Here is a 27,628-nt window from a genome sequence, read left to right as displayed (position 1 = left end):
GCCTCCCAAAGTGCTGGGAGGCCGAGGCGGGTGGATCACGAGGTCAAGAGATCGAGACCATCCTGGTCAACATGGTGAAACCCCGTCTCTACTAAAAATACAAAAAATTAGCTGGGCACGATGGTGCATGCCTGTAATCCCAGCTACTGGGGAGGCTGAGGCAGGAGAATTGCTTGAACCCAGGAGGCGGAGGTTGCAGTGAGCCGAGATCGTGCCATTGCACTCCAGTCTGGGCAACAAGAGCGAAACTCCGTCTCAAAGCAGAAAAAAAAGAAAAAAAAAACATAATGCTTAGTTCTGGTTTAAATTTGCTCACTGACTTTTCTTCTTTAGAGAATCAAATCTAGCTTATGACTCATAAACTAGATAATTATGGCAGTCTAGTTTATGATTCAGATATACTAGGGTTGTAAATTCCTACAATTCAACTTCATGATTTAGCTCTAATGCTGTAGAAGGGGGCCCAGGGCTGGGGTCTGTCACTGCACCCAGGCCTGTGGGGGCAGGGTAACACCACCTTGCAGGTGGTGGTGAGAAAAAGAGGATTGGGTGTTGTTCTGTAGGGAGGGGATAGGGCAAGGCCTTGGGGACAGGGCACTGGGGGTCCACCAGCCTGTGTGGCCTCAGTCTCAGGGTGAAGGAACACCCAGGTGGCAGCAGAAGCCTCTAGGGAAGCTCAGCTGGTATCATTGATAGGAGTCCGGGTGCCACCCAGCAGTCTCTCCTGTTCGCTTTCCTCTGCCGGGGGCCGGCCCCTAGACAGGCGGCCCAGCAGTGGGCGGTGCAACCCGTTGTAGAGGGCGGTGCCCATAAGGAGTATGAGGAAGCCAAGGATCTGCAGTGCATGGAAGGCCTCCCAGCCCAGTGCCAGGCTCAGTGCCCAGATGACAACAGTGCGCAAGCTGTCCAGCACCATGCGGGTGGTGGCGCTCAGTTCCTTGGTGACGCTGATGCCTGCGAAGTTGAAGAAGGCGATGCTGCTGATATTGCCCAGCAGTGCCATGGCAATGAGCGGCTGCCGGCCCACCTGGCAGAAGGCGTCCAGCGCATCCTCCAGCGTCCCACGAGGGTTCCCGCTGAAGGAGCCGGCGGGGATGTAGTACATGGGCACCAGCAGCAGGGAGAGGATCACGAAGCCAAAGAGGCCTGGGGAGTAGAGGAAACAGTTACATTCTCCCTCTCCCCCAAGTATTGCCCACCAGCTCAGCCTCCTTTGATCTTGGTCTCCCCCTCCCAGTGGTCCTTATGCCGGCTCCCTCCTTTCACGTCCCTCAGCCTCTCATCAGGAGCTTGTGGCCTATTAGATGGGTTCCAGTTGTCCCTTCTCCACTTTCACTTAGGGTTTTATTGACTGGATCAAGAGTAAGAAATACATTTTATTTTGTGACCCAGTACATGTGTTCATGTGAACACAGGTTCATGGACACACACACACGCTCATGAAAACATAACTACCCTTACAGTATACAATGCTCTGATATTTTAAAATTCTATTCATTTAAAAAAAGAACTGCCAGCTGCAACTGACTACATTATTTTCACAAGTTTGGGAAAACACAGCTTTCTAGTTCAGTGTGTTACTGGTCTCTGACAAGGAGCTTGCACCAGAAGGTAAGTCCATGCATTGCTTCATTCATGAAGGTCTGGCTTGAAAATAGAAATGAGCGGTAACAGACTGCATGCTCGGTGACGTAGCTGATTCACATTCTGCCTAAGCTCCTCAGCTCACTGGGGGCCAGACAAGAGCTGCTCCCCAACAGGTACTAGCCCCCAGGCCACTCTTTGAAAGCACAGCTCTGTCTTGCTCATCTCATCATTTTGATAGTTACTTCCCTGCTCAAAAACTTTCAGTGATTCCTCCCTGCCTGTCATTTAAAGCCTAAATCTACTTGCCTGATGGTAAGGTTCTCTAATGACATGACCCCAACCTACTTAATTCCTCATTATTTCCTCAACATTAAACCTATATTGCAGTCAAATTATTATTTTTTGAGACAGAGTCTTGCTCTGTTGTGCAGGCTAGAGTGCAGTGGCGCGATCTCAGCTCACTGCAGCCTCCGCTCCCCCAGGTTTAAGAGATTCTCCTGTCTCAGCCTCCTGAGTAGCTGGGACTACAGGCATCCACCACCACGCCCAGCTAATTTTTGTATTTTTAGTAAAGATGGGGTTTTACCATGTTGGCCAGGCTGGTTTCAAACTCCTGACCTCAAGTGATCCACCTGTCTCTGCCTCCCAAAGTGCTGGGATTACAGGCATAAGCTACCATTCCCAGCTGCACTGAAATTATTCCTTACTGATTTTCAAATTCATGTGTAGCCCCCCGTGCCTTTGCTCCATTTGGACTTCCCTGCTCCTACTACTGCCTGTTGAAATGTGCAGCTCAAATGCCATCCTGCCTGCCTTGAGAGACTCAGACAGCCATGGTCAATGAGACATCAGTTAAGCACAAGTGGTCCGAGCTTGAATTCACTGACTGCTCTTTCTTCCTGCTGGTCACCTCCTCTGAAGGTCTTGCATTTCATTCATCTCTGTCCTTGGTCTCCTCTAGCTCCTGGCACAGCAGGTGTCAGAAGATTTGTCAAAACACATCTGGAAGGCAAGTTGGGGGCACGAAGTTCACTGCCCCCCGCGCCCCCCGCCCAGTGAACCCTGGCACCTTGTCCTGTGCTCCGCTTCCCATGTTCCCTTCCACCCCACTCCTTCCAGGTCCCTGTTCCCACACACACCCTCAGTGCCAACTGCTCGCAGTGGGTGCACGTTGTGTTTGTAGACGAACTTCTCCTCTAGCACCATCTGGATGGCGACGATGATCTGGGCCATGATGATCAACAGGTCCCCTGCAGGGAAGGAGGGACCCAGATGAGACCAGGGCTGCACTGGGGCTGGGGGCCAGGAAAGCATGGCCACAGGGACACACCATGCCAGCCCCTGACCTCTGCAGGGCCCCCTATAGTTTACAGGCAGAGTCAACACTGCCTGTCCCTGATCCCCTGGCCCATGAGGGGCAGGTCAACAGTGCTGGGCTGAGGCCCCAAAGGCCTGCCTGTGTCTGAGAGCTGCCCCACAGGGTGAGATGCAGGTCTTTCAAAAAGCAGCAGGCTTTAAGACATTTCTTGGTTGATCCTGACCCCTTAGTGACCCAGGACGGTCACCTCATTGTAAAATGGGCTGTGATGCATCCCTTCGGGGCCTGTGGGGTTCACTGTGATGATGAACACACATTGCTCAGTACCAGGCTGGGAACTTGGTAAGTGCTCAATAAGCGCCCATTCCTTTCCACTCCCAAATCCAGTAGTTTGTATGTCTGCATCTGTATCAAAGGACAAGCCAGCCTCTTGCCCTCCCTGGCCTGTCACTCTTCCTTGGTGCAGCCACATCCCTCTGCAGTCTTCCTTACATTCTATCCATCACCTCCAGGGCTACCCACCTCACCCAGGGCTTGGCATATGGCATACGGCAGAGCCTATATGAGTCTGTGCTGGGCTCCCAAGGAGGACTGGGCAGGATAGGGCAGCCCCACATCCCTGCCCCTGGCCATACCTGTGATCACTTCGCTGAGCTTGTGCTGATTGTCATGCTTGCTCAGGAGGTCAGCCAGGCCCACAACCACCAGCCCTGCGATGGTGGCTAGGATGCCCAGCCACTGGCTCATCACCAGCCTCCGGCCCAGGAAGGCCACCGAAAATAGGCCAGTGAATATGATCACCGCACCCCGCAGCATCTGGAAGCTGGAGGCACTGGTCATGTTCAGAGCTAGAAGAGGAGAAACGAATGACAGTTAGCTTCTGAAGGCAAAGGCCACCTGTCACTAAGGAGTTTTCGGGGATGGAAGCATGCTGAGCTACTACTAAGTGCTCGAGCAGTCTTGCCTGTGATCCTGTGCACGTGAAGTCTGGGCGAATGGCGGGATGAGTGGAGGCGGGTGGGATGGGCTGTTTCATGCCCCTTCAGCCACAGCCTCCCGAGCCCTTCTCAGCCTGGCCTGGTTACTCACCCACATACATGAGGCTGGTCCCTGTCATGTCACAGAGTGCTGGGGGCAGGAAAAGAAGGGGGTTGAAGGGCTGCTGGGGGTCCACGCTGGAGTCTGATTGCCCTGCGGCTCTGCACCGGAGGAGGTAGAAGGCAGCCAGGCAGGAGAATTCCCCCAGGAACATGCCCACTGCCTGCGGGGATGAAAACCCGAGGACTTCAGAGCTGGAAGGGACCTTGGGGATCATCTTTGACTATTTTTTTAAATGCAAACTTTTGTCAAACAAGAGCTTACCCAAACCCCAACATGTACAATAGACAAATGCAGAGCTGCCGTGGAGGCCAGAGACTGCCTCCTAGGTCCACCCCTAAGACCCCATACATCCTGACGAACCATAAGGCTGTGCAGAGCCCTTTCTGAAAACAACTTGTCTAGGCCAAATTGCAGGTGGAGAAACCCAACAGAGGCTCAAAGACTTATGTAAGGCCACCAAGCAAGTTGCTGGTAGAGCTGGAGCTGACATTTGAGTCTCCTGATTCTCAGTTCAACAAATAGTGTCTTCCATTTATGGTGTCTGCCCTGTTCCGACTGCGGTCTGGGCTCTCAGTGGATAGAGAGCTGACTTTAGTCACTAGGGTTGATGTTTTCCACGTATCCTGACTTGGATGTGGTGAGGACATGACCACTTGCCAGGACTTTCACAGAGGATGGTGTTCTTTGCCCTCTTCTAAACCTTGGATTCTGCTTTGGGAAGGGAGAGAGAGAAGCGGATGGCTTTTCTGGGAGCAGAAGAAGGCTCTGCTCCTAGATCAGGAAACAGCCTGGCCTCATGGTGGGGGTGCCTGGTCTGAGGCCCGGGAAACAGGAGGTAGGGTGGACAGGGCTAGATACCTGGAGGAAGGGATGCTGGAAGCTGTGCTCTTTGCTCCCTCCGCAGCCCTCGGCCATGAAGTTGTCTGCCCATCTGTAGGAGAGACAAGGAAGGTCAGACCCTGGCAGCATCCTGCCCTGGTGCTAGTGAAGAGGCTCACACCTCTTAATAGGGTGACTCAGCCCCAGAGTGGGACTCCCTCTCAAAGGGGCCAGTCTCCACATCAAGGAGTCTTAACTTGGCATTTCCTCAAGTTACTGTGTCTGTGCCTCTGTAATGCACAGAAATCATAGATACCCTCATGTCATTATAGTCACTGTATATATTGTGAGGTATCATTTACACTCATCACTCATGAAAATTACAGTAGTCAGACCCACTTATAACTTAATGTGGTAGAAAGCAAATCTATATACCTGGGCGCAGTGGCTTATGCCTGTAATCCCAGCACTTTGGGAGGCTGAGGTGGGTGGATCACTTGAGGTCAGGAGTTTGAGACTAGCTTGGCCAACATGGTGAAACCCTATCTCTATTAAAAATACAAAAATTAGCCAGGCGTGAGGCGGAGTCTGCAGTGAGCCAAGATTATACCACTGCACTCCAGCCTGGGTTACAGAGCAAGATCTCATCTTTAAAAAAAAGCATATCTATATATATCACTATAAAACAAATTTGCTTTTTTAAGTGTTTGGTAACTGTATTTCCATTTAATTACTTCTTTTGTAATCCTTGGTCTTTTTATTTACACGTTTTAAAACATTACCGTAAGAAGAGGTCCATAGGCTATGCCAGACTATCAAAGGGTCCCATGGCATGAAAAATATCAAGAAGTTCTGGTCTACAGGACTACCTGGGCAATGGGAAATGACCACCTAATACAGACCACCTGCTTACCTTCAAAGCACCTGAATTGTTTGGAAGATCTTTCTAATGCTGACTTTCAAGCAGGTGGCAAAGACATCATACTCATGGCGTGACTTCCCAGTCAGCACCTGGCAGATGGTGATAACTGATTATGACTTACTTCTCCAATGAGCCCAGAATCCTTTGTGGCATAGAGCTTTGGGCAGCTTAACCACCAATCACTCTGAACTGTCTGCCATCTGTCCATGAAAATTCCTTCTCAGGCCGGGCGCGGTGGCTCAAGCCTGTAATCCCAGCACTTTGGGAGGCCGAGGCGGGTGGATCACGAGGTCAAGAGATCGAGACCATCCTGGTCAACATGGTGAAACCCCGTCTCTACTAAAAATACAAAACATTAGCTGGGCATGGTGGTGCGTGCCTGTAATCCCAGCTACTCGGGAGGCTGAGGCAGGAGAATTGCCTGAACCCAGGAGGTTGCGGTGAGCCGAGATCGCGCCATTGCACTCCAGCCTGGGTAACAAGAGCGAAACTCCGTCTCAAAAAAAAAAAAAAAAAATAAAAAAGAAAATTCCTTCTCTTGAATTTCATCTTTGCTGGGCTTGGTTAGTTCTGTGGAGTCTTGTCTAATCTTTCATTTGAAAGCCCTTAGGTACTTGGGGCCTTTTTGACCTTCTTCTGAATCTTCTCATCTCCTGGCTAAACAGCTCCAGCCTCCCTTAACCTTTCACCCCTGGCCACTGACTTCTGGAAGTACCCTGGTGGACCCAGGCCCAGAGCCAACAGCATGTGATCTGGCCCAGACGGAGGCTGGCAAGGCATGGCCCCTCCCTCATGTTGACACCCTGGGCTCACTGACACAGCTCCAAATGCATCAGTCACATCACGTGCTGACTCAAGTCAACACAGACCCAGAGCCGTTTCCTGTGGGCTGCCGACCTGCTCTCACTGCAGCATGCCCTATGTAGGCAGTGGATGTCTCTAAAGTGCAAGACTTAGGACTTCTTTTTATTAAATGTCTTTCCTTGAAATGCCTTTCTAGGGCAGTCACATTGCAGTGCACAGCCTTGCACTACCACTGGCTCATCTCTGTAGTGAGCCTCAGCTCCCAAAGGGTGGGGGAGTTCTCTGGTTCCTGCACCTCCCCCGCAGAGCCCAGAGCATGCACCACTGGTTGTGCTTCAGTTAGAGTCTAGGTTTGACAAAGACCCTGTCCAGCTTTGGCTTCTCTATGCCTGAGTTTGGGGAAGAAAATAGGGCTAAGGCAAATCTATTCCATAGTGAAAGACCCCACCTGCTCCTGGAGATGTGGAGAAAGAGGGGTAGTTAAGAGTGCTTGTCGTTTTTGGGAAGAGCAGGAACAAAGGAGAGTTGAAGGGAGAAGTTTGGACAGAACCGGGTAGAAGGCAGAGAGAAACCTGGAGCCTGGCATGGCTTGGGGACCAGGCTATAACCAGTCCCAGTCTCAACGGGGGAAAGAAAGCCCTGCTATGGAACAGGGAGTCTGGGAGCAGGAGAAGTCTCCACCCCAGGTCAGGAAAACACCTGACCTCATGGGTTGGAGTCTCATTTTCTTCTCTTTTTTTTTTTTTTTTTTAGAGATAGGGTCTTGCTATGCCAGCCAGGTTGGTCTTGAACTCCTGGGCTCCAGCAATCCTCCCACCTCAGCCTCCTGAGTTGCTGAGATTATAGGCATGAGCCACTGCACCCATGGTACCTAATTTCTGCCTGACTTGCTGCTGGCTCTTGGGCCCTGGCCAGGACAGGACATGGAACGTGGGTAAGGGCCACAAACCGATTGTATGGCTCACCCCAGCAAGGCTGCTCTTGAATCCAGTTTTGCTTTTGCAGAAAGAGCTCCTTGAGAAGGCCTGCGTGAGGCAACTGAGTGAAACACAGGCAAAGCAAGGAAGACGGAAGAGGTCAAGCCTTACCAAGAGCACAGAGCCAACTGCCCAGAGCAAGTGAAGTCAGAGAGACGGGAAATCCCCAGGCCATGAGCCAAGGCTCCTCTAGGAGGGACGAGGGAGCTAGTGCCAAGTACATGAAGGTTGACCAGAAGCCGCAGGCAAGGATCATTATTATTATTATTATTATTTATTTTATTATTATTATTTTTTTCTGCAGGAGGCAGGTCTGGAAGCTGCTTCCTCATTCTGGTACCACGCCCAGATCACAGACTGGTAGGCTTAAAAAGTCCTCCCTGATCTGGCAGTGGGGTCACCACCCAGAACTCATGCTGCGCTAATGCCTGAGTCACTTATAGTAATGACAACTCACACACACAGCACATTCTGGTTCCCCATTCACTGTCATCTGAGAGAGCTCAGCACCCAGCTGCTTCCACATCTCTCAATCCCTTGCTCCTGGCACGTTACTCTACAGAAGCTCAACACTTTTTGTTGAATGAATGAGACTTCCAGATCCCTCCCAGCAAACAGGCCAGGTACTGCAGTGTGGAGGCCGTGTTTCCATGAGTCCTACTTCCCACCTGAGTCTGAGGTCTCTGTGCTGATAGAACAAGCTGGTCCATAGGGGAAACCCCTTGGGGTCTGTCCTTCCCCAAGGTTGGGGTGCTTCTTGGGGAGCTGGCTGTAGGGCTGGTGCTGTGCTCCCCACCTCCCACAAGGCTTGTCTTCGCTTTCTCCATGAGTAGGTCTGCCTAAACAGGCCTGGCTGGCAGCGCTCCCAGCTGGGGAAATGGAATCTCTTTGTATCTGACAGCCTGGGCTAGGCTGACAGTCCAAGGGATTGGATGTCGGCAGCATGGGCTGCCCTGCCCAGCCTGAGACGCTCAGGACTGCAGGTACCTTGAGGCAGAAAGCCAGGCTTCTCATCCTGAATTGGAGATGGGCTTCGGCTCATTGTGCAGAATCAGAAGGACCCCAGCCTCACAGGCTAGAGCCAAAATCCAGCCCCAGTTTACCTGGGGATGACAGCAATGACGCCTAAGGTGGGAAGCACTTTGCTGTCTGTGCTTTGCAACGTTTGATTTTTTTTTTTAATTTGAAAAAAAATGGAACGCTTCACGAATTTGCGTGTCATCCTTGCGCAGGGGCCATGCTAATCTTCTCTGTATTGTTCCAATTTTAGTATATGTGCTGCTGAAGCGAGCACCAAAGTTTAATTTTTTTTCTTATATATTCTTTATTTGAAGTTTTAAAGATTTCTTTCTCTTTTGTATTATTCATATAAAGTTTAAATCCTATTTTTTAAATTTCCAAACTTGCTCTTTTCTTTTTTTTTTTTTGGGATTCATTTTTCTTTTTCTTAGTGATTTTTTTTTTCCCCATTTATTTGTTTTATTGCATTTTAGGTTTTGGAACGTTTAATTTTTGTTTTTGTTCTTGTTTGTTTCTGAAACGGAACCTCGCACTGTCACTGAGGCTGGAGTGTAACAGTGCAATTTCAGCTCACTGCAACCTCCACCTTCCAGGTTCAAGTGATTCTCCTGCCTTAGCCTCCTAAGTAGCTGGGATTACGGGCACCCACCACCATGCCCAGCTAATTTTTATATTTTTTGTAGAGATGGAGTTTCACCAAGTTGGCCAGGCTGGTCTCGAACTCCTGACCAACCACATTGGTCTCCCAAAGTGCTGGGATTACAGACATGAGGCACTGCGTGCAGCCAACATCTTTTTTTTTTTTTTTGAGACAGGGTATTACTCTGTTGCCCAGGCTGGAGTGCAGTGGCACGATCACAGCTCACTACAGCCTCAGCCTCCCAAGGCTCAGGTGATCCACCTCGAACTCTTGAGAGCTGGGACTACAGGCATGGGCCACCATGCCTGCCTTATTTTTGTATTGCCTCGTTATGTTGCCCAGGCTGGTTTCAAACTCCTCGCCTCAAGAGATCTGCCTGCCTCAGCCTCCTAAAGTGTTGGGATTACAGGTGTGAGCCACTGTACCTGGCCCCTGGTTCCTTAGATGCATAATTCATTGGGCACTTTATGGGGGCTGTCCCGTTAAGCCTTATAACAAGGATCCTCATTTTAGATGAAGACTTTGAGGCTTGAGGCAGATCCAGGGTCCAAACCGTGCTTGAATTTACACTCAGAAAAGGCAGAATACAGAGAAAACCCAGGGTTTTGAATACCAAAGGCTGGACAAGTTATAGGAATAATCATACCAACACTGACAAACTGTCAGAAGTAATACATGATACAAGGATATATACATGACCCGGCACATGGCAGGTATTCAGCAAAATGCATTTTCTGCTCCCTCCCCTTTCCCTTCACTGAGCAGAAGCCATCTCCCCCTTGTAGCGCTCAGCATGGCCCCAGGTGCACTTCAGCCTGAAAGCTTCTGGAAAAACATCTGGAACCTGTCCTGTTGGCTGAGGCAGAGGTAGCTGGAGGGGCCTCAGGCTATTGTCCCTACAGTTTACAGAGTCACAATGCTGAAACAGAAGAAACTCAACCATCAGCTCAATGAAACTCCTTATTTAACAGACAGGAACCCAGGGCCAGAGAGGGCTCGAGGGGCCCACAGCTCCTCAGGTGTCCAGACAGGGCCAGTACCCAGAAGCTCAGCGGGCAGTCATGCGCCCCTTTCCTGATGCTCTGAAGCTCTCCTCTGAGTTCCCTCCCCTGGCTGGTGGGAGGAGAGGGGCAGCCCAGCAGATGAGCCTGTCTTCTCCACAAACACTGCATTCTGGGGAAATGGCCTCCAGAGCAGGAGGCCCATGGGGCCCTAGTGGGGAAAAGCTGAGGCCGCTCGTTTCAGAGTTCCCTGCGCCTTGGCGGGCAGGCAGGCTGGGGAGTGGGCTCCCTGTGCTGGGTGGTGAATCACTCCCTAGCATGGCCAGGCCCAAACTCAAAGCTCAGCATTCTGGGAAGTGTGCAAGTCCATGTGAGCGGGGGTGGCGAACACGGACTGAGGAAGTGGCAATGGGGCTGGCTCGGGCAGATTAGCTGTGGCCATTCCCACAGAATCTCTGCCACTTCCTCTTGTGTCCCTAGCTTCTCAAGCCCAGTGAGTCCCCTTCTTTCTCCTGCCGGGGACCTACAGAAGGGCCAAAGCTTCTCTACTCTCTGGGGTGCCAAAGCAGGTAGCCCTGGCTTCTGAGGTGACAATGGTGAGCCCTCTCATCTCTATGGACTAGAAAGCCTTCCTCATGCTGGGTGTGGTGGCGCATGCCTGTAATCTCAACACTTTGGGAGGCCAAGGCAGGTGGAGTGCTTGAGCCCACCAGCCTGGGAAACATGGCAAGACATTGTCTATACAAAAAATACAAAAATTAAATGGGCATGGTGGCGGTGTCTGTGGTCTGATCTACTTGGGAAGCTGAGGTGGGAGGACGGCTCAAGGCTGCAGTGAGCCAAGATCATACCACTGTACTCCAGCCTGGGCAACAGAGAGAAACCCTGTCTCCAAAAAAAAAAAAAAAAATCCCAGCACTTTGGGAGGCTGAGGCAGGTGGATTACCTGAGGTCAGGAGTTCAAGACCAGCCTGACAAACATGGAGAAACCCCGTCTCTACTAAAAATACAAAATTAGCTGGTGGTACATGCCTGTAATCCCAGCTACTCAGGAGGCTGAGGCAGGAGAATCACTTGAACCCAGGAGGCGGAGGTTGTGGTGAGCTGAGATTGCGCCATTGCACTCCAGCTGGAAACAAGAGTGAAACTCCGTCTCAAAAAAAATAGAAAATAAAATCTTCCTTAGTAGATCTTCAGTGTCTGGAAAGAAGGTAGAGCAAGGATCATCAAGTCCATTTTACAGATGAGGAAACTGAGGCTCAGAGAGGTCCAGTGGCTCACCTATTCCCCAGCTCCCAAGCCTCATGCATTTTCCACTCTACTACACACTGTCCTCCTGATTTATGGCTTCGTCAAGCTGGCCCAACAATCCCTTTGAAGGAATTATCCCATGCCAGTTTATGGAATCCAAGGGTGGTGGAGGGCAAACTTTGGAGCTAGCACAGAAAGGACACAGAAGAAGAGCGAACACCTCTTCTCTACTAGAGGCCTAGTGGTTTCCAGGCTTCCTCCCACTTTCCTGGCAGGGTCCCTGACCTGGGCATGAAGGGAAGTCAGGCCGATATCCCTGGCTGGGTGGGAGGGTCCTATAGCTTGCAGAACTTAGGAGGGGAGCTGAGCCTTGCTTAGTGGGCATCTACTTGACTCTGGCTCTTTTTATTTATTTATTATTTTTTGTAAAGAACAAGTTCTCCCTATGTCGACTAGGCTGATCTTGAACCTCTGGGCTCAAGTGATCTTCATGCCTCGGCCTCCCAAAGTGCTGGGATTACAGGCAGGAGCCACAGTGCCCAGCTGACTCCAGCTCTTCAGATGCAGAACCTCAGCTGGATTCAGGAGACTTGGGCTCTGAAATGAGCACCTGCAGATGGGCACTGGCTCAGGCAGACAGAAATGGCTTGGGCTAAAGGAGATGATGGACAGAGGGTGCTGGTGAGTTTTTGAGGAAAACAGCCAGGGAAAGAAGAAGCTACTTCACAGGGAGGGTCCCCCTGCCAGGACCCAGGGATGGGGCCACAGGGCCAGCATAGCTGGTGGCAGTCTCCCAAAGCCTGCTGAGCGGGCAGAGAGGAGAGCTGACCTGCGGCCCCAGCACAGCAGGCAGCACGTGCTCACACGTGCTTCCTCATCCACTGCCTTTTGTCCTCCCAAGAACCTGGGAAGGGAAACATCATGCTCTTGTCACAGGCCAAGAAACTGCCAGAGGCAACCACAGGCTGTCAGTGTCAAACTTGAGTGGTCTGGGCTCCAGCAGGAGGACAAGCAGGGAGGTGACAGCAGGGTCTCTTGGCTGGCTGAGAGGTTTCCTGCCCAGTCCTGGAGGGAAGACACATCAAAGGCTGGGAGGGCAGATGCTACCACAAGCACAGGCTTGTCTGTCCTGGCATCAGGAGCTGTGAGAGGAAACCCCCAGGAAGGAGGAACTTTGGGTTATCACAGCCATAAAAGAGGCCCCCATTCAGATACCAACCAGTTGAGTCACAGAAAGAAACTTCTCCTGGGGCCTCTTCTGTAAATTGTGGGGATTAGGCTGGATGGTTTCTATACTTTTAACAACTCTAAATGCCCTGAGAATTACTGGAGAAGTCCCCAGCCACACCCTCCAGTGGTGGTTAAGAGCATGGATGCTAGAGCCAGACCACGCTGGTTTAACTCTGCCACTTAGAAGCCGAGTTGAACTTGGGCAAGGAATTTAATCATTCCCTACCTAAGTTTCTTTATACAGGGATATCAGCCCCTATCCTCTGCCTGATAGGACAGTTATGATATTTCCCTGAGTTCACACATGAAAGGACAGAGCGAGGCCTGGGGCATGTGAGGTGCTCTTTGTGCATGAACTGAGCTGGTTCTGCTGATTGTCAGCACATGCGTGTCTGTCTGTGCCTGCAGGGCTGGAGTGCAGTGGTGCGATCTCGGCTCATTGCAACCTCTGCCTCCTAGGTTCAAGCCAATTCTCCTGTCTCAGTTTCCTGAGTAGCTGGGACTACAGGCACACCCTACCATGCCCAGCTAATTTTTGTATTTTTAGTAGAGATAGGGTTTTACCATACTGGTCAGGCTGGTCTCAAACTCCTGACCTCAAGTGATCTGCCCCCCTCAGCCTCCCAAAGTGTTGGGATTATAGGTGTAAGCCACCACACCTGGCCAGAAATGTGATTTCAAATCTATGCTTCACATCAGGGTGTACGCAGCTGCTCCCACATGTCCTTTCTCCCTAAGAGTATCCTTCTCAAGATTTGACCTTAGAATACTGTTTAGAGTCCAATTTGGGGTCCCGTCTGGGGCTGGAGGATCCTGAGAGGCCCCACACCGGCTGTCAGGCAGGGGACAGGACTGAAAGTTGGGTCTGTCACCTGGGAGCCTCTTTCCTGACTCTCGGGCTGCCTGTAAGGGCTACGCCTTCTGGGATTGAGGACCTCTAAACTTCCTACCTGACTGGTTTGGAGCTTTTTAAGGAAGGAGGTGAGTCAGCACAGTTTACCCCAGCAGTAACTGGCAATCCGGATTCTCCTTGGGGACAGCAGCCCTGGAAGACTTATAGCCACTCTGTAAGCCCTTGACTGAGGCCTTGGCTGGCAGGACAGAACAGAAGACTTGCATTGCTGTGTTCAGATCCTGAGATGGGATCCCTCAGGCTGAGGCCTCTGAACAGCTAAGGACTCAGTATGAGGAGTGACCCCCCCCCACCCCACCTGATTCCCCCAGGAGGATGCAGAGCCTGGGAAGCCAGCAGTTCTCCACAAGGCACATCTGGCCAGAGGTGAACCAGAGGATCAGGTGGGCCCCACCCAGGGCTCCACTGACTTCGCCCATTTGGGAAAGGGAGAACACTGTGACTGCCAGGTGTATACACATCTGTCTCCACCTGAGATTCCAAGCATCTCAAAGGCAGGGACCGCCTCTTGGTCACTTCTGTCCCCTTCTCTCACACACTGTAGGTACCATATACATGCCTGAGGAGGTCCTTTTTGTACCACTGATGGAATATGCTAGGTATAAATGCCTCAAAAATGAATAAGAAATGGCTATTTCTCCTTAAAAGGCTCATAGTTTCTCAAAGTATGAAGCCAGATAGAAAACTCAGGGGACCAGGAACACCACCTTCAGAGTGGAAAAGCTCCTGATGAGAGCTCTTCCACACCACACCAACCCCACCTCGCTCTGGAGCCTGACAGGGCCCAGGTGGACATGAAGTCTGACTTGGAGAGGGTCACTGTCCACTGTTCTCCATGTAACTTGCTATCATTTCAGACAAAGGCCACTGGGCACTACAGCTCTTATGGTGAAAGGAAGGGGCAGGAAGGCCCTGCCCTGAGACGGAGACAGAGAGAGGCAAAGAGCTGCCATCCTGTCCACAACAGAGGCTATGCCCTGTCCTTCAGTCTCATGACCAGCCTGGGTCCTCAGTCCCTCATCTCCTGGGAACTATCCCCCCATCTCACCCCCTACATCAGAACCGGACTGCCCACTTGCCCTCTCTCTCGGAGTTAATGGCACTTCTCTTCTCCCAGGCAGAAACCTTGTTTCTTGCTCATGTGGGTCAGGCCTGTGACCATTTGGCACCTGGACTCTCCCTTCCTTTCCCTTCTCACTGCCACCTCCTAGCTCTGCTCCTCTGCTATGCAGCAGCCTTGGAGTGGTCTCCCCTGCACCAAACCACTCTTCGTGTGGACCAAGGAGTGAATCACCTCACTTTCAACATGTCATTCACCGGCTCAAAAGCACTTCTCTGATTATGGGAGAAAATCTAGCCTGGGCATTTGGTGCTGGTTACAATCGACTTTGATCTGGCCTTTCCATAGACTTTCCTTGCCTTAAAGTCTCAGCCACATTCCGAAATCCCACCTAGGCTTCAAGGCGCAGCTCTAACCCCTCGTCCTTGCGGGGTTCGTGGGGCACCTCCCTGTCTGCAGCCTGAGCCCTCCACGCTCACTGGGTCACTCGGCCTGCACGGCCACTACTGCAGCTCGTGGGCACAAGTCCTGGGGCCTCTCCCAGGTCGTGGAGGGAGGTGCTCAGGCTCGGACGCCAGCACTGGAAGGGCCGTGGAAAGGAAGCGGTCCAACCCTCCTGTTTAAAGATGAGGAAACAGGCGCTGAGACTGAAAGTGACAGCAAATCAAAGCCAGGGTTCGGATCCCCCAGCCCCGGGCGCAGCCCGGCTCTGCACTTCCCCGGACCTCGCATCCCTTGGGTGGCCATAAAACGCGCGAGCCGAACGGAGCAAGTGGGCAAGCAGAAGCCAGAAAGGCAGGGCCGAGATGGAGGAAGGCGGAGAACGAGGGCTGGGGTCGCCAAGGGCCCGCAGGCCCGGCAGGGCCCAGACTCACTTTGCCGAGAGCGTGTTGATGGAGCCGGTAACGAGCATGAGCCCGGCCAGGAACAGCTGGTACTTGGTCCAGGCCATGGCGGCGGACGCTGGGGCTCGATCCAGTCAGCGGTGCTGGGCCCCGATACCCGGGGTTCGCCAGCACGAGCGCTTCCGGGCCGGGCGTCACGTGACCCCGCCGGTCCCGCCCCGCCCGTTCGCCCCGCCCCCGGGGAGCGCGCGGCCGCCGCGGTGCCACCTCTCTGCAGAGCTGGCCCGAGAGCTTTGGTGGCCACACAGCGGCCCTAGCAAATAATGGCTCAGGTCTTCCTATTTTTTTTTTTTTTCTTCTCTTCCCTGCCCTTTCCTGCCTTTTTTTTTTTTTTTTTTTTTTTTGGTCGGGGGACGGAGTCTCGCTGTTGCCCAGGCTGCAGTGCAATGGCACGATCTCGGCTCATGACAATCTCCGCCTCCCAGGTTCCAGCGATTCTCCTGCCTCAGCCTCCCGAGTAGCTTGGATTACCGGCGCCCACCACCACGATCAGCGAATTTTTTGTATTTTTAGTAGAGACAGGGTTTCACCATGTTGGCCATATTGGTCTCCAACTCCCGACCTCAGGTGATCCGCCCACCTCGGCCTCCAAACGTGCTGGGATTACAGGCGTGAGCCACTGCTCCGGGTCTTGATTTCTTATTTTTATCTTTGGGACTTCCTGTTTGTAAAAAGGGCTGATGGGACGGTGCAATCAGGGCGCATCATGGATGTTACAGCATTTTGTAAATCATTTCGAGAGGTTGAGCTGGGCTGTGTCAGAGAGGAGCCCCGAAGTGGTCCTGCCAGGAGTTCCCTGGGGACCCTGTACAGAGGCGATTCCCACGCTGGACGTTTCCACTTCTGGGCTTCTCTCTGACACTGCCCACCTTGGGTATAGTTCATATCTTTCAGCAAAGTGGCGAAGGAATCCAGCTCCAGTTGCCGAGGATACCATTTTATAGCTGAGGACAGTAAATCCGGAGAAGCCGGCCGGGCGCGGTATCTCACGCCTGTAATCCAAGCACTTTGGAGGCCAAGGCGGGCGGATCACGTGAGGTCGGGAGTTCAAGACCAGCTTGACCAACACGGTGAAACCCCGCCTTAAAAAAAAAAAAAAAAATCCAGAGAAGCAGAGTGATTTGCTTAAGAACCTGCTGGTGAACAGTAGGGTAGGGATTTGCGAAGTTCTCTAGTCTCCCAAAATCTGTCTCTTCTGCATGGCCCCTGCACCAAACCCTGCTCACTGCTCCTTTGTGGACTCTGGTGACAGCTCAGAGGCATCCAGGCAGAAAGACCATCCCTAGGTTTGTTTGAAGAGGGTGTTGATGAAGAGTCAAACTCTAAAGTATTTGGAGTGATTTATTCTGAGCCAAATATGAGTGATCATGGCCTGTAACACAGCCCTCAGGAGGTCCTGAGAACATGTGCCCAAGGTGGTGGGGGCCCAGCTTGCTTGGTTTTGTACGTTTTAGAGGCACGAGACATCAATCAAATACATTTAAGAAATACATTTGTGGCCGGGCGTAGTGGCTCACGCCTGTTATCCAAGCACTTTGGAGGCCGAGGCGGGCGGATCACCTGAGATCGAGAGTTCAAGACCAGCCTGACCAACGTGGTGAAACCCCGTCTTAAAAAAAAGAAAGAAAGAAAGAAAGAAATTTGTTTCGTTTAGAAAGGTGGGACAACTCAAAGCCAGAAGGAAGGGAGGGGGTAGGGGAGAAAGGGGAAAAGATCTATCTATGCTAATGTGATATTGTGCTGGCCTAGAGCCAGAACCAGAGCAAAACTATTTTATAAAATGCAAAACTGTTTTTAGATAAGTTGAAATGGCTGCCCCATTCTCCTTACAATAACTACTGTCCTTGGCCTCTGTAAATAGAACTGTTAGTTTGTTCTTCAAAACTATGTAAAGCTGTTTACCTTTTCTTATCAGTAACTGCCAGAATTGCTAGCCTTTGCTTACCAGCAATTGCCAGACTAAGCAGCCCAAGCTAGTTCCATCCTGGCTCCTGTGGCTTGTAATAAGTAACTAAGGTCTGTGATTTCCACCTTAACCAGATAATGTGTAAACAAATGTTTATCTTGACTTCTGTAAACCACTTAAGTAACAAATGGAATGACAAAAGTCCCCATCCCTTGGAATGTCCGGAGACCCCCACCCTCATCTCTGCCCAGGAGGTAATTTACAGAATCCACTAGCCCTCGGAATGTCTGAAGCCTTTTCATCCCCATCCCTGCCCCTCACCCCCACTCCCAAGGTGGTTTTTCGGGTATAAAAAATCGTGGCACCCTCCTGTTGCCACCACAGGTTGGAGAGACGTGAGTCCTCTGTGGTCGCCGGCATAATAAATGACCCTGCAATCTGGCATACTTTTGTCTTGTGATAACTTTCTACACTCGGTCAAATACAACACTAATAGAGATTTTTTGTTTTTTTGAGATGGAGTTTTGCTTTTGTCACCTAGGTTGGAGTGCAATGATGCAAACACGGTTCACTGCAACCTCCACCTCCCAGGTTCAAGCAATTTTCCTGCTTTAGCCTCCGGAATAGCTGGGATTATAGGCGCCTGCCACCACACCCAGCAATTTTTTTTTTGTTGTATATTTAGTAGAAATGGGTTTCACTGTGTTGGCCAGGCTGCTCTTGAACTCCTGACCGCAGGTGATCCACCTATCTCAGCCTCCCAAACTGCTGGGATTACGGACAATATTCTTAACAGATGCAAAATTTCCCTAACAAAGAACAGATTTGAAGGGCCGTTTCAAGATATGGCAAAGAAACATGTTTTGGGGTAAAACTTTCTATTTTATCAAGTAATATTATGCCAGAGTCAGATTGGAAAGTAAATCACGATATATAGGGTTGAATAAAACCTATCTGATGAGAATTTATGGTTTGTAGGGCGTGACTCTCTAGACCTCTTAGATGAGGAATTTGGGCAAGATAAAACAAATCAAAGCTTAGTCCTCAGGGGTTTCTGACTTTTAAATTCCTACTCTTGGCAGGTCGTGGTGGTTCATACCCGTAACCCTAGCACTTTGGGAGGCTGAAGTGGGCAGATGGCTTGAGCTCAGGATTTCCAAACAAGCCTGGACAACATGGCAAAACTTCTACTAAAAATGCAAAAATTAGCCAAGTGTCACAACAAGTACCTATAATCCTAGCTACTCAGGAGGCTAAGCAGGAGGATCACTTGAGCCCTGGAGGCAAAGGTTGCAATGAAATGAGATCGTGCCACTGCACTCCAGCCTGGGTGACAAAGTGAGACCCTGTCTAAAAAAAAAAAAAAAATCTGCTCCTATATACCTTCCCCAGTGCTCTCGTCTGCACCCATGCCCTGTCATGCCAGAGGCAAGACCCTTTTGTTACCAGAGAGGGATCCTGATCCAGACCCCAAGTGAGGGTTCTTGGACCTGGCATGAGAAAGAATTTGGGGGAAACCCATAAAGTAAAAAGAAGTTTGTTAAGAAAGTAAAGGATAGGCTGGGCTCAGTGGCTCACGCCTGTAATCCCAGCACTTTGGGAGGCTGAGGCGGGTGGATCACGAGGCCAGGAGTTCCAGACCAGCCTGGCCAAGATGGTGAAACTCCAGCTCTACTAAAAAATACAAAAAATTAGCCAGGCATGCTGGCACGCGCCTGTAATCCCAGTTACTTGGGAGGCTGAGGTGAAAAATTGCTTAAACTTGGGAGGCGGAGGTTACAGTGAGTCAAGATTGCGCCACTGCACTCCAGCCTGGGCAACAGAGCAAGACTCCGTCTCAAAGAGGAAAAGAAAAAAAAAGAAAGTAAAGGATAAAGAATAGCTACTCCATTGGCAGAGCAGCCCTGAGGCAGCTGGTTGGCTATTTTTATGGATATTTCTTGATTATATGCCAAAGAAGGGGTGGATTATTCATGAGTTTTCTGGAAAGGGGGTTCTTCCCCTTTTTAGACCATATAGGTTAGCTTCCAGATGTTGCCATGGGATCTGTAAACAGCTGCAGCGCTGGTGGGAGTGTCTTTTAGCATGCTAATGCATTATAAATAGCGTATAATGAGCAGTGAGAAAAACCAGCACTGGGCACTTTGGGAAGCTGAGGCAGGTGGATCATCTGAGGTCAGGAATTCAAGACCAGCCTGACCAACATGGAGAAACCCCGTCTGTACTAAAAATACAAAAATTAGCCGGGCGTGGTGGTGCATGCCTGTAATCCCAGCTACTCAGGAGGCTGAGGCAGGAGAATCGCTGAAAACTCAGGAGGCCGAGGTAGTGGTGAGCCAAGATCGAGCCATTGCACTCCATCCTGGGCAACAAAAGTGAAACTCTGTCTCCAAAAAAAAAAAAGTTTAGTGAGACTTAGAATGAATAAAATACAGCCCAAGGGGCAGACTGGGGCAGCCCACAGTGGCAGACACCCATCCCTATCAGAGGCCATTCCTATAGGCCACAGTGACTTAGTTGGTGAGGCTCTGGACCATTTTCCCCATGTGTCCAGACCAAGGGAACGTCCTGAAGTAAACATTACTGATGATCATTATTAAGACCAGACCGACATGATGTCACTAGCAGCACAGTCTCTGTCTGTGCCTACAGCCACATCATATGATGAATTTTGATTTATCACAATATTCTGACCATTTGTCAAACTGCTGTCTGTGGATCCAGGAGACAGAATTTATTGGCAAATACACGTGGAGCCCACTAAGTGTAAGGCCTAGAGCCAGATATGGGGTCCTAAGGAAGATGGAAGCAAGACAAGGTCACTGTCCTCAAGGAATTTCAGATTCAGTGGAGGAGAGGGGTCAGCACTGCATTAACCATGCAGCAAGGTGAGAATGTGTAAGAGGCAGAGGGGTTGAGGGAGGGATGGATTACCTAAGGGAGTGGGCAAGGAGGGGACAACAGTGACAATCAGAGCTGTCCTGGACCAGGTGCCCTGTCTGTGTCAGGCCTGTGCCTGGAGCTTGACCTCTCTGGCCTTGGTTTTCATAGTAGCCCTGTGGAACTGGAATTCAGAGGGAACCTGAGTAGGGACTTGAAGGAGGAGCAGGATTGCTCCAGGTGGGGAAGGCAGGGTCATCCCAGATAGGGACAACCACGTGGATACCATGGGGTGGCTGATGAGCCCTTACACTGGGGTGTGGCCCACAGTGAGGCTCCAGGCCTCTGCCACCTGGCTAGAATGGGCTTTAGGGGAGAAAACTAGATTAGACATTAGAGCCCTCAGTTAGTAGTGAGCCCAGGCTAAGGTATCATGGCCTCAAGGGACAGGAATTCTGAGAAAAATAGAGAGGAATGGTCAGAGGCATTTGAACCAGAGTGACTCTAGCCTGAATAGGGGCTGGGTAAAATAAGACCGAGACCTACTGGGCTGCATTCCCAGGAGGTTAAGCACACTTAGTTACAGGATGAGACAGGAGGCTGGCATGAGATACAGGTCACAAGACCTTGCTAGACCTTGCTGATAAAACAGGATGCAGTAAAGAAGCTGGCCAAAACCCACCAAAATCAAGAGGGCAACAAAAATGACCTATGATCAAAAAGGGGGAGGAACCCTCAGTTCCAGGAAGTCCCCGCCCCTTTCCTGGGAAATTTATGAATAATCCACCCCTTGTTTAGTATATAATCAAGAAATAACTATAAGTATACTCAGTTGAGCAGCCCATGTCACTGCTGTGCCTATGGAGTAGCCATTCTTTTATTCTTTTACTTTTTTTTTTTTTTTTTGAGACGGAGTTTCACGCATGTTACCCAGGCTGGAGTGCAATGGCGCGATCTCGGCTCACCTCAACCTCCGCCTCCTGGGTTCAGGCAATTCTCCTGCCTCAGCTTCCTGAGTAGCTGGGATTACAGGCACGCACCACCATGCCCAGCTAATTTTTTGTATTTTTAATAGAGACAGGGTTTCACCATGTTGACCAGGATGGTCTCGATCTCTTGACCTCGTGATCCACCCGCCTCGGCCTCCCAAAGTGCTGGGATTACAGGCTTGAGCCACCGTGCCCAGCAGAGAATTCAATTTTAAAGAGTTTATAAAGAAAGTGAAAAGCTGGGGGTAGCTACCTGGGAAACACAGACTCCGGAGAAATGGGGCCAGCCCTTTAAAATTCAAAGTTAAGGTCTTTCACATCCTGGAAGTCTTGGAGAAAAACAAAAAGTTAAGGTTTTGATTATATAGGCAGTAAACAAAGACATTTAGTAGGATTATACCATTTTCTACAACAGGCTGGTTTATGAGTTACAACAATTAGTTTTTCTTTTCTATACAGCTTGTTTTCTTTTCTTTACAACTTGTTTTTATTTCCTTTCCAATTTAGAAGAGTGTATTTAACATCCCCTCTTAGACAACGTGATAGTTATGAAGTCTTTGTACAGAAAGTTGATTTGTAATGGCCAGGCGTGGTGGTTCATAACTGTAATCCCAGCACTTTGGGATCACAGGTGGATCGTGAGGTCAGGAATTCAAGACCAGCCTGGCCAAGATGGTGAAACTCTGTCTAGTAAAAATACAAAAAAATTAGCCAGGCATGGTGGCAGGCGCCTGTAATCCCAGCTACTTCGGAGGCTGAGGCGGAGAACTGCTTGAACTCAGGAGGCGGAGGTTTCAGTGAACTGAGATCGAGCCACTGCACTCCAGCCTGGGCAACAGAGTGAGACTCTGTCCCCTCCTCAAAAAAGTTAATCTGTAATGAAGATCAATAGTGAAGCAAAGGGGTCTTCCTTGTCACCCTTTAGTCATTTATATTTTATAAAACAATGTAGGCAAAGAAAGAAGCTAATCTAATCAGAGAAACAGAGGTTATAGTCCCTAGGTTACAGCTGCCTGTCATGTGACCCAGGCCTCACAGTCACATTCCCTTAAGGCTCAATATATTTTAAAGTTCCAACAGCTTAAACTTTGAATTACTTATTTTCACACGTCAGATTATTATTTGATGGACTTCAGGGAGAGAACTTAATCTGTACATTGGATAAAAATTTGCCTAATATTTTTGGAAACCCTGATTTCCTGGGTAAAATATATCTGCAAACCAGCACAAATGTTAACACTTAGCCTGGATCACCACCCTTCTGCATTCCTGGTATCCCTGAGGTCACAGCCCAGAGCAGCCAGTTGGTGGCTGTGGCCTGCAATCAATGAAGACAAGGGCTAGGGTGAGGTGGGACAGGTTTCTCCTTCCTTTTCTGAGTCTTTAGAAAGTGAAAGTTCAGCCAGCCTTCCTTCTCCAGTGAGGTCAGCTGTCAGAACAACAATTGTCTCCTAATTGCTCAATTTGATTTGTTAAAGCTGATAAAAGACAACAGCTTATATAAAGTTACAGATCATGAAAGGGATGGAATTCAGCAAATTTCTTTTTTTTTTTTCTAGACTTTTTTTTTTTTTTTAGAGTTTCGCTTTTGTTGCCAAGGCTGGAGTGTAGTGACACAATCTTGGCCCACCACAACTTCTGCCTCCCAGGTTCAAGCAATTCTCCTGCCTTAGCCTTCCAAGTAGCTGAGATTACAGGCATGTACCAACACACCTGACTAATTTATTTTTATTTTTAGTGGAGACGAGTTTCTCCATGTTGGTCAGGCTGGTCTTGAACTGCCCACCTCAGGTGACCTGCCTGCCTCGGCCTCCCAAAGTGCTGGGATTATGGGCGTGAGCCACCACATCCAGCCATGAATTCAGCAAATTTCTAGCAAAGGAAGGAATTTTACTGTTAAGGGTGCCTCTGTCACAGGATCCTCAAGTGTGGATGGGGTGGTGGGAGGACATAGGAGTTTCTTCATGTATCCCTAAGAATGCAGAATCTTCAGACATGCAAGGACGCCTATGCAAGTTGTCCCTAACTAGGGAAAAATCAGAGGAGGGCTTCTGGCTGGGTTTGCCACTTTAAGCAAAGTGACCATGTTTGGGTCACTGAGCCCCACTTTCCTATCTGTAAAATGGGAATGACATTCATAGCTTGTGTAGAGAGGACAGATGTGGAAGTGCAGTGCAAGCCCCTGGGGAGAATTACTACAGCTACTGTAAGACCAGAGTCCACCTAATAGGAGGTATGGAGAAAGCCCTTAGCCTGCTGTGCCTTCAAAAGCACTCCTCAAGGTTTGCATATGAGTTTGATCCAGGCTTCCAGCCTTTTCTCCCAAAGTCGGGGACATTTTGAACACATTTGCATGCTACCTGCAAGCAGCCTCTAATTTCCAGTCACTGAAAACCCTGCATTTGTATTCAGTGCTTACTTCCAGTCTGTGTGGCTTGTCTGAGAGACTGAACATTTCCCCATCAGTGTAATTACAATCTGGATTAAGAGAGAGTTGCTTTATCCTGGAAAGGACAGAAAGATGTGGGCAGACAAGCCAGGTCAGACCTGCTTTTGTTTTTGTCTTTAAACAAGCTTTCGCTGTGTATCCTTGGGCAGGTTCCCTCTGGTGTAGTCTACTCCCTGGCTGGAATGTGAGTTCCTCCTGGGCAAGGACTGGGTGTCTTGCTGCCTGTCTCTCCGAGCGGGGTCGGTATTGATGGGCAGCTGCCTGAAGCTGTGGCTAGAAAGAGATACAAGGGGCTTGGGAGGCAGAGGACTGGGGTAGGTCCTCACCTGGAAGCAGGTCTGACAAGAGTAGGTCTTGGGGGAAGGGAGTGTGGACTGTCTACACTGGCAGAGAGGTGTGGATATTGGAGCTCATCAGCTCATTCTGGCTGAATTTATAGCTGGTTTCTATGGTGACCAGAGATGATCAGATTATAACTCATTTGTTCCTTCTAGCTGCAGGTCCTCCTAAGGTCATTCACAAACCTTCTCTTTTATTCTTTCTTTTTTAAATTCCTTTTTTTTTTTTTTTTTTTTTGAGATGGAGTCTTGCTCTGTCACCCAGGCTGGAATACACTGGTGCGATCTCAACTCACTGCAACCTCCACTTTCTGGGTTCAAGCAATTCTCCTGTCTCAGCCTCCCAAGTAGCTGGGATTACGGGTGTGCACCACCAAGCCTGTCTAATTTTTGGATTTATAGTAGAAACAGGGTTTCATCATGCTGACCAGGCTGGTCTCAAACTCCTTATCTCAATTGATTTGCTCTCCTTGGCCTCTCAAAGTGCTGGAATTACAGGCATGAGCCACCACACCTGGCCTCTCTTTCCTTTCTTATCACCTTGTTTGGTCTCTACCCACTTCCCCTCTCCCACCTCTCGTTCCCATCAGTGCTGATCACTAATCTTTTTTTTTTTTTTTTTGAGACAAGGTCTCACTCAGTTACCCAGGCTGGAGTGCAGTGGCACAATCTCAGCTCACTGCAACCTCTGCCTCCCAGGTTCAAGCGATTCTCCTGCCTCAGCCTCCTGAGTAGCTGGGATTATAGATGCCCGCCACCATGCCAGGCTAACTTTTGTATTTTTAGTAGAGACACAGTTTCACCATGTTGGCCAGGCTGGTCTCAAACCCCTGACCTCAGGTGATCCACCCGCCTTGGCCTCCCAAAGTGCTGGGATTACAGGTGTGAGCCACCACGCCCAGCCCTGATCACTAATCTTGAGGTGGTCATTGGCTTCTGGAAGCTTGGTCCTCTAGGAGCAGGATCAAGTTGGATTCAGATAAAACAGAGACTCCCAGTTAAATTTGATTTCAGATAAGCAATGAGCCACTTTGTAGTATGAATATGTCCCTAGTGTTTAGGACAGACTTGTGAAGCTGTCCTCACAAGGTTAACGAACATTCTGGACAGAAATACAGTTGTAATTAAGAATTAATGAGGCTGCACTTTTACCCACTTCCTTGTAACGGAAAGTCACATAGCACTAGATACTGACCATTTGCATCCCCATTGTTCCTATAGATCTTAGAATCATAGGGCTTGGCTGGGCCTGTAATCCCAGCACTTTGGGAGGTCGAGGCCTGTGGATTGTTTGAACTCAGTGACCAGCCTGGCCAACATGGCAAATCCCTGTCTCTACAAAAATTAGCCAGGTGTGGTGGATTTGTGCCCATAGTCCCAGCTACTTGGGAGGCTAAGGTGGGAGGATCACCTGAGGCTGGGGAGGTTGAGGCTGCAGTGAGCCATGATTGTGTTACTACACTCCAGCCTGGGCAACATAGTGAGACCCTGTCTCAAAAAAGAAAAGAAAAGAATCGTAAGGCTTTTGTTTAAGAATTGCTTAAGATGTTTTTCAGATCCCTGAATTCCAGTGACACAGCTGATGCCAGCCAGTTTGAAGACCCTCAAAGATGAACGAAAGCGACAAAAGAATAGTTTCTTCAACTCCTTGTCCCATGACTTCATGCACTCTTTGCCTAATCAATGATCTCCACACTTCAGGCCTCTCCAAAACCCTTAAAAACCCTAGCCCCAGGCCAGGTGAGGTGGCTTACACCTGAAATCCTAGCACTTTGGGAGGTCAAGGTGGGAGAATTGCTTGAGCCCAGAAGATCAGTCAAGGCAACAAAGTAAGACCCTGTCTCTATAAAAAAATCAAAAAATTTAGCCGGGCATGGGCACATGCCTGTGATACTAGCTGTATGGGAGGCTGAGGCAGAGGATTGTTTGAGCCCAGGATGTCAAGCTCCAGTGAGCCATTTTTGCACCACTGCACTGCAGCCTGGGTAACAGAAAGAGACCCTGTCTCAAAAACAAACAAACACCAAAAACAAACAAACAAATAAACAAAAACCCTAGCCCCCAACTCCTTGGGGAGATAGATTTGAGGTTTCCCTCCTGTGTTCTCATTCAGTCGGCCCTGTATGAAACCTTTTTCTCTGTTGCAACCCTGCGTGTGTGTGTATTGATTTGACAGGAGTGTCAGGCAACAAATCTATTACAGTTACGCTTAGAGTAAAAAATGATTCATTTATTTATCTAAAATTCAAAGTAGATATGCATCCTGCATTTCATTTCTCAGTCTGGCACCCCGTTGGTCTGGCATCCAGCTCAGTGCCCTTGCTCAGAGACGGTGGCCATGACAGCGGCTAAATTGAATTGATGCATCTCAGGTACATTTTCCTTTCTAATGTGCTGTTTCTCCTGAGGACTCAGTTATATATCTAAATTGATACCAGCCTCCTTGGACATGGCCTTCACCCTAGGGAAGTCTAGGTTCCTGTATTTAACACCCTTCTCTTTTTAAAAAAAATTTTAAAAAATATGTTAATTAAAAAAAAAAAAGAGAGAGACAGGGTCTTGCTATGTTGCCCAGGCTGGTCTCAAACTCTGAGCTCAAATGATCTTCATCCTTTGGCCTCGAAAAGTGCTGGGATTATAGGCACGAGCCACCACAACTGGCCCTGTATTTTTTTGAGAGAGTCTCGCTCTGTTGCCAGACTGGAGTACAGTGGAGTCATCTCAGCTCACTGCAACCTCCGCCACCTGGGTTCAAGCAATTCCCTGCCTCAGCTTCCCGCGTAGCTGGGACTACAGGCCTGCACCACCACGCCCGACTAATTTTTTTTTTTTTTTGTATTTTAGTAGAAATGGGGCTTCACCATGTTGCCCAGGATGATCTCAATCTCCCGACCTCGTGATCACCCGCCTCGGCCTCCCAAAATATTGGGATTACAGGCATGAGCCACTGTGCCTGGTCCTGGCCCTGTATTTAACACCCTACTGACACAGATCAACTCCAGTAGTCTGGGGCTGGGCATCCAGAAAATTCTGAGCACAGACAGATTGAGCACACTTTCCTCCTTCGCATAGTTTCAGGGTATTCCCAGATCTCATGAAGCCCAGGCATGGGTTGCCCCTGGGATAACTTCTTATCCAACCCCTTGCTTTTCGGAGTAGAAAACCCAGGCCCAGAAAGAAGGTGACTTGCTCAGGTCAATAGCAAATGGCTGTGAGCCGGTCAACTCCATGTGTTTATTTACTTGGATTCAATTTTTATGAACTAGTTTAAACCTGATAATAAAAAAAACACACAGGCCCTACAAATTACATTTAAAGTAATACAAACTGTGAAAAAATGAACTGGAAAAAGATATTTTTGGCCAGGCACGGTGGCCTGTAATACTAACAATTTGGGAGGCGGAGGCAGGAGGATCACCTGAGTCCAGGAGTCCCAAACCAGCCTAGGTAACATGGTGAAACACCATCTCTACACACACACACACACACACACACACACACACACACACACACACACA

At 49.6% G+C, this 27,628-nt stretch overlaps 1 protein-coding gene and 1 non-coding gene across 2 annotated transcripts; both read right to left on the bottom strand.

Moving 5' to 3' along the window:
* Positions 1-305: 305 nt before the first annotated feature.
* On the bottom strand, positions 306-15,697 carry SLC35F6 (solute carrier family 35 member F6). The gene is made up of 6 exons (XM_032301263.1): positions 15,519-15,697; positions 4,865-4,937; positions 3,995-4,166; positions 3,541-3,753; positions 2,727-2,837; positions 306-1,146 (listed from the first exon to the last, which is right to left on the bottom strand). The coding sequence occupies exons 1-6, from the start codon at positions 15,593-15,595 to the stop codon at positions 677-679; spliced, it is 1,116 nt and encodes a 371-aa protein (XP_032157154.1). The 5' UTR covers positions 15,596-15,697; the 3' UTR covers positions 306-676.
* Positions 8,716-8,822, bottom strand: LOC116524326. Its single transcript, XR_004257275.1, has one exon. It is a non-coding gene; the product is annotated as a U6 spliceosomal RNA (small nuclear RNA).
* Positions 15,698-27,628: the final 11,931 nt, after the last annotated feature.

The sequence above is a fragment of the Sapajus apella genome, unplaced genomic scaffold, assembly GCF_009761245.1.
Source record: "Sapajus apella isolate SASKATOON/1434 unplaced genomic scaffold, GSC_monkey_1.0 scaffold44, whole genome shotgun sequence".
Lineage (NCBI taxonomy): Eukaryota > Metazoa > Chordata > Mammalia > Primates > Cebidae > Sapajus > Sapajus apella.
Note: the sequence above shows the minus strand (reverse complement) of the source record. Positions and strands in the feature narration are given on the sequence as shown.

Excerpts from the sequence above, each read along its gene's own strand:
- SLC35F6 (XM_032301263.1), bottom strand. The coding sequence starts at position 15,595 with ATGGCCTGGACCAAGTACCAGCTGTTCCTGGCCGGGCTCATGCTCGTT. Across the intron at positions 4,167-4,864 it reads TCCAGCATCCCTTCCTCCAG|GCAGTGGGCATGTTCCTGGG; the intron begins GTATCTAGCCCT and ends TCATCCCCGCAG. Across the intron at positions 3,754-3,994 it reads GACCAGCCTCATGTATGTGG|CTCTGAACATGACCAGTGCC; the intron begins GTGAGTAACCAG and ends CTCCTCTTCTAG.